Here is a 10,353-nt window from a genome sequence, read left to right as displayed (position 1 = left end):
TGAACTCTGCCAATTTCAGTTTTTAAGAAATAAGTATTCTGATTGGGTATCAAAGATTTGCTGTTATAAAAATGAAAGTAGACTATAAATTGTCTCTGCAGTATGAATGTGGCGCTCTAAAACAAAGCTTAACATTTGCCTTCTCTTAGCTCAGTGCCAGTTGTTACACAAGTATGTAAAAACATATAATGGTTTCTGGATTGAGGTCCAATCTCACTGCAGCTCTGTTATTGAAACCGTCACCTGAACAAAGGGAAGATGTGTGATGACATAACATCTGACAGCGTGACCCCTGACTCGACTCTCACTTTTGCTTTCACAGGAGAGGCCTACATAAGACTAAACAAGCTGTCTGATGCTGAACACTGGTACAGAGAGTCCCTGCGAGCCAAGCCGGACCACATTCCAGCACACCTCACCTACGGCAAACTCCTGGCTATGACGGTAAGACTTTGATCATTTTAGACCCGTTTCCACTGAGCAGTACGGTACGGTTCAGTTCAGTTTGGTACACTTTTTTTCAGTTTCCACTGTGAAAAGTTGTGGATGGTACCAATGGAACCGTTCTGCACCGTCCCCATTTTTGGTACCCCTTCTGTTGGGGTACCTAGCACACAGATCTGGTACTCAAAGGTGGAACTGTGAACGCTGAAAGCCGTTGACAGTCACTCTGCTCAGGGCCGAGCTGTGGCTGGCTTTGAGGCTCATGTAACCACTGTTCATACCGCGGAGAGTTTTATTAGTAAACTGTAACTATAAAATAAAATGTTATGCTGCCTCTCGCAGCAGCTGGAGTCGGAGACTGCCGGCAACTTTTAAGGTGGAATGTTGAATTGTAATGTTACTCAATGCATGAGTTCATGACGTGAATCCATCAGCACACCTCAAATTTCACTGTGACAACTTTGACCATTACTTTCACATTACTAGTTTTTATATGACATACACTTTTAGTAATGGGTGGATCTTCAAGCCTTTATATATATTAATTTCAACCAGATTATGTGAAGGCATATACTCAAATCGTCACTCGGAGAAAAAAAGTTGTGGAGTGTGGTTCCTGTGGGGTACGTCAACACTAAAGCCCTGAGCTTGCCTGAGAAGGACTACATGCACAAAACCACTATTTTTAAATATCCCATTGAGAGAGAGTCTCACTGCAGACCGTTTTATTCTGTTCTGAAAATGTCGGTGTGCAGCCTCGTTCTGTGGACGATAAACGAGGCGCAGACTTTCATCTGTGTCACTGATAATGAGGAAATACAGTGAGTGCTGGACAGAGCAGTGAGTGACAACAACCCCGACCCCACATTTAAGGGTACTATTTGCGGTCTAAGCGCTAGGGTCTAGGTACCATGTCTGAAGCGTTATTTTTGGTTCCAAAGGTACCATACCGAAAGTGTTTGGTGGAAACGGGCCTTTTGTCATGAATGTGTGTGTGAATAGGTGAATATGACATGTAGTGTGAAAGTTCTTTTTGTGGTCAAAGACTAGAAAGGCCCTATACCAGTGCAAGTCCATTTTACCAAATCGGTGACATCAGTCTAACTTAATGCCTCCCTGAACCCGTTCTCATACTCTGCCTGTACTCTCTCAATTCTTTTCACTTTCTTTTTTATTGCACTCTCTTTCATCTCCCCTCGTATTTCATCACTTCTCCCCAGCTCTTTACTGACGGCAGTAATGTCCTCCTGAGGTCTCTACAGTTAATCAATAGTGTGCGGGTGAGAGAGGAAAGGTTGGAAGAGAGTGGCGCTTGAGAACGAGGGAAGGTTGTCACGTTGTGTTTCTCAAGATGTTCCCCTCTGTCATGGGAAAAGGACTTCCTGATTAAAAACCTTGTCCTGGCTGTCCCGTTTTTGGTACATGTAACTTGTTACTAGCTCTTAAAAAGTAGCTCAAAAACTGCATTTGTAACTTTGAACCAACAGCAAAACAGATATCAGGCAGTTGGCGTGTTTGCAACGTTGCTCTGGGGAATAGGGAATTGAAATCTCTGAGCGCTGTAAAGAAAGAAATCGACCTCTGACCAGCATTTTCCAGGACAGAGACAATATCCTTGCAGGGTCACACAGCTGACCTGTGTTTCACTGACCAAAGAAGCTGCCGTCTATGTGGAGAGGTCTCAGGAGAAAAGCAGTTTCCATAGTCGCAGAGTTTACGAGGAGATGCTCATGTTGTCGGGTCATACAGTCATCCGTTGCAGATCGCTGCGAGATAGGCGTGTTTGGAGTAGAGCTGACCGAGAGGAGCAGTTAGAGCTGAAAGAGACTGTCAGAGGAGAAATAAACAAATTAGAGGAAGAGTTTCACATACGGTCAAAAGAAGGGTGGAGGCCTTCTCTTCAGCTGACACCACCGTCTCTCTCACAGTCTGGGCCCTAATGAAAGGATGTAGTAAGTGTGCTCAATAGCCTGAAGCGGTGGGATCTGGATCTCCACTGAAAGGCTGCAGTCTTCCTGGCCCTGTCCCTTTTCATTTCCCCGATGGAAACAGAGTCTTTTTCAAGTTCTTTTTTATTTGTAGTCTTTCCAAAATTATGAGTTTTTGTGTTTCACAGCTGATATGTGTGGAAGAATTTTACCCACACATAATTTACCTCAGCATACTGGTAAAAACTTTTTTTTCTGGCATGTCTTGACTATTTTTGTGAGTTTTTCCATCAAAGCTTTGCATTAGGTCCTTAGATAGAAATAGTATGATTAGGAATAAGCATGTTTGCATTCTTGCCGAGAGCTTGATCAGATGATTGATACCATTCTCATATTTGTGCAACAAATACAAAGCTTCAACCAGCAGCTGGTCAGTGCTTAGCACATGGACTGGCTTGGTTCTGTCCATGACAAAATCCATCTATCAGCACCTCTAAAGCTCAACTATTAACATGCTGTATCTGATTTCTTTAATGTGTACAAAAAGCTGTGTAAAAATGACACTTTGTGTTTTTTTAACAAAGGTTATTTGCTTCACTGTTTGTTGAACAGCCTTGGTAACTTCTGGCATATGAAAAGTAAAGGAATATGCTTGAAAAATACATTTTGGGAAACAGGCTTGTATGTGGTCTTGCCAAGAGTTAGATGAGACGATTGACATCACTGTCTGTAGTGTAGTCTGTAGGGTAAATATGAAGCTTATCCACAATGCAATCGTTCAGTACAATCAACGGAAACCATAAGCACCAAAGTATAGCTTAATGGACTCAAATTTACCGGACAACTCTGGCACAGTGAACAAAAGAAACTGCTGGGTCCTAAAATCTGAATATGATTTGTCCCTCAACTATTTATATTCTTTAGACTGTTAAAGGGTCCATTGATCAAAAGAATGAATAGAGGTTTACATAAAAAAACTATAGCACTCGGACAGCGCAGACCTCCGCCAAGCAGCTCGGATTTCCTGCCATTTTATTATTTTATCCACTTCGCTTCAACCGATCACCACCCAAATTTTATCATCTGTTCCTTGTCCCATTATCAACCTTTCCTGAAAATTTCATCAAAATCCGTTTAGAACTTTTCGAGTTATTTTGCAGACAAACAGACAAATGTCGGCGAAAACATAACCTCCTTGGCGGAGGTAATTAATCCAAGTTGTGAATATTAGCGTATGAAGTCCATTGCGAACTGTGTATGTTAATTTCTATCATCAAACCATGGATGTATCAAGAGACTTACATTAGATGGACCACAGTTCAGCATTCCCTCGACTTCTTTCACAGTGCTCCTGGGTATGCTTGTTTTCGTTACCTTGCCGGCTACATGACAAAAGTGTCTAAGAGCTTTTCCGTGTACTTTTCACCCTGAGACAGCCCTCAGAGTACAGCATGCGCTAGTTTAGAAGTCAGATGAGCTCTGTATCTTTGCAGCCACCAAACTACATTTTTAAATGCCATTTTCTTTGCATCATGGCTCAGTGACAGTCATTATCTTATGTGAATTATTTTGCGTAATAGGCTTTCTGCTCTCACACAGTGTATTAAGCTGATTTCTCGAACTTATATTGTTGCCTATAAATACCAAACCCATACTGTGTGACAACCAACCCCACGATGGCGATGGTTGTCACAAGTGCATAAGCCATATTTGACACTCCATACCTTTGAACAGAATAAGCTTAAGGAGAGTAAGGCCACTTCATTCCTAGCTGACATTTTTTGCTTTCATTAGACTTTGAAAGGGATTTCATTAAGGACACGGTTTTTTAAGAGGTTCAGATGAAAGTAAAAAGTGACACAACCAACCCTGTGCTCCCTCAAGGTACAGACATGAGAGTTGTGCCAATCTTTTCATCTAACTCTCGGCAACAAAGCAAAATGTCAGACTACTCAATTAATCTGATAATTACGTTAATGCTTCCTTGTGGGCTCAGTAATGCCATTAGGTAGCATGTCTTCAGTGAAGTATTCTTAGGGTTGTAGATCATTATATGTCTAAATTAAATTGAGCCACAGCACTATACTAGATTGATTTTACCATCGGTAGTCAGACTGATGGTCAGCTTAAAGAGTAGTTCAAGTGACACCTCAAATAAAAGTCTCTTGTTAAGCTGACATGAATTCCCCTCTGTACAAAAGCGACATCAGAAACTATCTGAGACCGAACACTGTCAGCGAGGACAGTCAACGGGAACAACACAATTCTTTAGAGGAGACTGTTAAGACTTGTTGAAGTGGACTCAGGGAAGAATTCAGTGGGCCGTGAAGAGAAACTCATTTTATTTAAGAAAGTGTTATTGATTTTGGGGAAAAGTAGAGCTCAAACCTGCAGGGATGAATCTCTGTAGATCTCTGACCATGATGGATGATAGAAGGGTTTGAGCCCCCGTGATCCTGTGAGCATAAACAATGCCATCAGAGGAGGGAACTTAGTTGTTTAGACAAGCTTAGAGCCTCTTTATCCATTAGAGAACTGTGAGAGAAAGAAGTTTTTATATTGAAAAGTGCTGGAAAGTTGTACCGATGAATTCGAAGTTAGGCTTATGTATTTTCTTCCTGTTGTAGCTGTGGCCTCTTTACGTGATGACAACAGCATTTAAGCATGATCAAAACCAGCGCAGAAAGTTGACCTGCCCACCCGCCCCCGCTCCTTTCATCCCCCACCTCCACTCTCCCCATGGCACCACTGTGAGTGATGAAGATGCTTCAGATACTGTCAGGGGTTTTGAGGTTCAGATCCCCGCGGGAGAGGTGGAGAGACAGCGAGATAAGGCTTGGCAGCAGGGTCAGAGAAGGGTGAGAGGAGGACGGTGGAGCTGAGCTGGTAGCTGAGCTGAGGGGCAGAGAGTTACGAGTCGCTGTGATGTGTGGATGAGGGGGGGACAAAATACGGGAGGAAGGGAGAGTTAATAACTAAGATCAGTATCGTCCCCCCGGCTGTGCTGACCCCTCCACACCTCCGCTGACACCCCAGGGATCAGAATGTGATTCGGGCTCTCTGTACACACCGCAGGTCAGAGATGGACACGGCCGCCCTGATGCTTGCAGTATTGGATTCAGTCATGTACTCGTCATTTCCGCAGCTAATACGATGCAGGCTTCATTCATAATCACCCCAGCGACCGCAGAGCCGGAGCTACATCTGCAGTTTATCTGATGTTATCAGGAGATTTGGAGTGTGAGGCACGCACCAATAAGCTCAGCATGTGTGTGACAAGAGGGAGGATATTGTATCCGCACGATGAGCTGACTAGAATGAGAAGTGGATATATTTAATGGAAAGTGTGGTTTGAAAGGTTGTTGGCATTTTGTTATTAACTTCCTATATTGTATTTGTGTTTTCCACCCCCGCCCCCATGCTAGCGGCCTCAAGGTGCTTTCAATTCAACAAAGAGGAAGCGTTGTCATGTCAGGAAATGTAGAAATGGGGTGACAGCAAGCAGCCTGGCTTAGGGTTCCGCTGATTCTTGTCTTTGTCAGTTCAGCTATGTGCTCTCCATTAGCACTCATGTCACATACAGTTATTATTATTTCTTTCCAGTATATAGGTTCCACTTTAGGAAGAAAAATCCTGTCCTGAAAACAAATTACTACACATGCATTTCCATTCTTATAGTCTGGCACTTGACTGGAGAAAATCTAGTTTGCCTTTATGATCCCTTACCCTTGAAAGTCGATCTCATTCGTTGAAAGTAGGGTTGAGCCGAACACTCAGATGAAATGAGTATCCAGTACTGATAATGTATTTTTTACACGTGTGAGTAACATCCGAGTATAATGTGTCATTAGTCTGTTCTGTAAATAGTTTCCTAATAAATAATATAGCAGCTTCTGATCAACCCGTATCAGTTTCAGACTTAAAATCAAAACTTACCGTCAGATCTAACCCACTTCCGGCCAAGCCCCACCCCATTTCTATTTAAACCCACCCACTAGGAGTACGGATAAGGAAACAAATAATTTATCTGATTGAACAGATACAGATAACAGTGTACTCATTAATCCCTTGTTGACAGGATGAATCATAAAATGGCAAATGGCTGCCTTTATACTGTGAATACCGTGAGTTATAGTGAAGCCGATTTTGTCCTTGCCTTTGAAATTGTTGCTATTAAGCCATGTTTGATGTGTATTCTGGGTGTGTTTTGAATCGACTAAACTTTACAGCGCTTCACAGAAACACCACTGCCAACTAGTGTTTTGGAGGTGTAACTGCAGAGTGACACAGACACACCACCGCACAAGTATAAATGCTCACAACAGCGTAAGCCACTTGCTTAGGCTCTGCATAGAGCTGACTCAGTATAAATCCTGCTTTAGCCTTGTTTGCACACACTAGAGTTTTGCAGAGGCCTAAAACTGAAACCTGAACCCAACCTTTACCCACGCCTTAACCACCTGACCCAACTGAGCCTGATGGGTATTTCGACATTGAAGATCCGACCCAAGATCCGAACCTATATTTTTTGCTTCACTTTGTCTGTTCATGGCAGACTGTTAGTTAGCCAGGCATGTGCAACACATTGACGATGCCCTTTTTCCTTTTCCCCACTGGGCAACACACATCTTATTCCAACACACAACACATACTATATGGACAGAGAAGATTGGCACTGTCAGAGAGCTTATTAAATTACATTTGACATTATCCTCTCCTGATCCAAGCCGAAAACTTTACACAGCAAAGGTTGGGTCGCAGAACTTTGGCTCAAAAAATGTTGAATAAAGAGAAACCTGATCATTTTTCTCCTTGTCCTGAGCAGTGCTGGTCATACCTTCGATGGTGGCGGAGTTAACTCACATTGGGTTGGAAGCACCACCATGATTGACTTACCAGAGAAAAACAATAATGGTTGGGTTTCATGATTAGTCATAGAGACATACAGGTGAGCCAAATGCATTATAATCCAGAAATTTGAAAATGAAAGAGGATGCAGTTGCCAGTTTAAGGGGGTAAAGTCATATAACAAGTAGTGTTGCCTCTCTGGGGATTAATAAGAGCTGTAATAACATTTCTTTTAAGACGTTTAATGAGAAATGAGCAACTTGTTACTGTTTCTTTACTCCTAACTGCCGTATATCTAACTCCGGGCATGGCATCCATTAATATACTTAGACTTGTCATAATATAAATCCTCCATCTACTCACAACTGCAACTCATTTCAATGTGTGAAAGCTTAATTCTGAGGTTTAAAAAACAGACGTAGACCTGTGTTATTATAAAACCAGCTGGCCCTCAAAAATACACATTCCTACATCTGCGAATACGAGTATGAAAATACACAGAGATGATGCTTTTCAGGCTGAAGCTGTGATCGGTACTTGGACACCAACAGCTCTATTCAACATATACTTAGCAAGGGCTCGATTTTCCGCAGCATCAAGGGAAACCCCACTCAGATATTTACATTAGAAAATTATGTATTTATTGAATCTACAGCTCACTGAAAACGTATACGCTCCACTAAGTATACAGTCATTAATGCTACACTGTACTGATTGGATTGGAGCCCGTTCCTGTATTTGACTAAACTGAAGCAATTTGCCGTATTTCACACTCAGTTCATACACATTATTTTTCCTGGCTTATGCAATCTTAATTTAATCCTTCTTCATCTTTATTTCTGATGCTTTGGCATTTTACCTCAAGCCCTTGTAGACTTGGCACAACTCCAGTTTAACATTATATGTTTTATTCATGCAAAGGCATTATCGTTTCTTGAAATGCACACTAATGGTTGCATTGTTAATGCTAAAATCAGCTTTTATAGATGAATGCGCATTGTTAATTGTTGATCAGATGGCATCTGGTGCCCAACTGAGAGCAGGGATGTGTCAAAGTCCCAGCTGGCACGACTATTGGCCAGCTGCTCTGTTCTGTTTGTGCTGTGATTGGTTACGTGTCACAGTCTAAAGGACCTGAGGGGAGCCCTGGAGGTCCACGGGGTTTTAGCGATGCCTCTCCTCATCATGCTTTGCTCACGCTCCCAGTATGGATTCTTTCATCTGTCTAAAGGCTGGAGCAGCACTGTACACACTTATAAAACCATTAGCGTGTGTGTGCCATGCACCTTTGTGTGCTTACGTGAACCTAAAGATCCCTATAGATATATGATCATGCTCACATTCTGTCCCTTTCCGCTTCTCTCCTTTCCACCTTCTCACTCTATTCTATACACTACTCTCTGTCTTGTTTCATAGCGGTCAGGCCACACACACCGGCAACCTGCGGTTATGCTCTGGAAGTGTTATTTGCACAGATAAAAGTGTGTAATGAATGAGCCTTTGCCCCGTCTGGTCCGCTGTGCCAAGCACGACGGTGTGTACTTTGACAGGAGGACACATGAGCTTGAAAGAATAACACTCGCGGTTCATGTGTTTCATGTCTATTTATTAAGATTTATTGTTAAAGTGGGTCTGCGGTTTGGAGAGGGACATTAGGTATACACAAAGGTATTTTGGCCGTTGAGCCGGGCGCGGTATTTTTATAATGAGTAGGTTTGAGGAGCAGTTGAAACAATAATGACACTGTGTTTAATCCGTCTCTCTCAGGGGCAGAAAACAGAAGCGGAGAGGTACTTCCTGAAGGCCATCCAACTGGATCCCACAAAGGGCAACTGCTACATGCATTATGGTAAGCATCGCTTTATTTCTTATTTTACTTTTAATTTGACATATCCTGACTTTATTCTCACATCCTCAAATCTTTTATTTGTCGATTTAACACATAACACGCCGCACTTGTGTGCACAAAGGCAGGAACTTCTGCACTTTGAGGGGTTGTACAGACAACAGTGTTGTCTGACCCCTTCGCCATCCCTTCCTCTATCCAGCTGCGGTGTCAGTCCGTACGTGATTAGTGGAAGATCGTAACAAGAGGGGATGATTTCCTCAGATTGTTCTCTTTTATTTGATGGAAATGTGGAACGTGACAATTTAAGCATCTCTCTTGTTTTATATGATCTCCATGTGACTCACACATGATTTAAAGTTGCAGTGTAATCTCTTGTATTTACTGTCATATAAGATTGAGTTTGAATAAGCTGAGAAGTTAATCATGTATTTCATTTAAAAGCCTTTAAAACTTTGTCTGACACAGAAGTTTATGACGAAGTGATGAGTCAGCTTGTTACTATTGCACCAGCTTGTTTGTGACATTTAAAGAGATCAATACACCAGATAAATGGTGGATTTTTGCATTTTGTGGAAGTACTGTATGTCCATGTTGTTGCCTTTAAAGGTTAAGAACTCTGTCTAAATTGAGTTGGACCATATTGATCCACACAAGGAAAGAGTGTCATTACAGAGGCGAAGAACAGGATAAAGATGGACGTGCAACTGACAAGTAATTAAAGGTTGTGCGTCCACATTACGCAAACTCAGGCACAAATCATACATTTTACAGCACCTTAGTCTGATTAGGGTGGCTGCTAATAGTTTACAGTTTCATATGTTCACAATTTAGCACAGAAACAAACCCAAAATGATGTTATGTATTGCTGGATATGTGGTTTCGATACTAACTGAATGTAAATCATCAGAAAAACCCCAAAGCCCAGGTCTCCCACTGTCCTGGAACCGGTTCAGTGTTCAGAACTAGATCTTCCGCTATTCCCTTAAAAGTCATGCTGTAACATGATAACAAGAATTACAGTATCAAAGTCTGTATACACAGCTTTGTAAAATATAGGGGGGCTCCCACATTTATTGATGCAGGGGCTGTCTGTCCTTTATTACCCATACATGTGCTTTGATATATCATAAACCCTCCATATAACTGCGGAGGTGTTTGCAACCTGGAGCTGTTTTACACTCAGTCATGGTCTGAAGTCTCAGTTTACATCACCTCAGGCTTGTACTCACGGGTTCAGTTTCATCCACAGTTATTAAGGAAAATATGCTTAGGTTCACATAGTGG

The 10,353-nt window shown here is 42.1% G+C and overlaps 1 protein-coding gene across 1 annotated transcript in view; it reads left to right on the top strand.

Annotated features, from left to right (window-relative positions):
* Positions 1-10,353, top strand: part of tmtc2b (transmembrane O-mannosyltransferase targeting cadherins 2b) — a 123,450-nt gene that overhangs the window by 94,534 nt on the left and 18,563 nt on the right. Inside the window, exons 8-9 of the mRNA XM_050073771.1 lie at positions 323-444; positions 8,988-9,069. Coding sequence (XP_049929728.1) covers positions 323-444; positions 8,988-9,069 — 204 coding nt within the window. The remainder of the gene's footprint in view (positions 1-322; positions 445-8,987; positions 9,070-10,353) is intronic.

The sequence above is a fragment of the Epinephelus moara genome, chromosome 20, assembly GCF_006386435.1.
Source record: "Epinephelus moara isolate mb chromosome 20, YSFRI_EMoa_1.0, whole genome shotgun sequence".
In the NCBI taxonomy this organism is placed as follows: Eukaryota; Metazoa; Chordata; class Actinopteri; order Perciformes; family Serranidae; genus Epinephelus; species Epinephelus moara.
The sequence above is the reverse complement of the archived record's forward strand: the minus strand, read 5'-3'. Positions and strand labels throughout refer to the sequence as shown.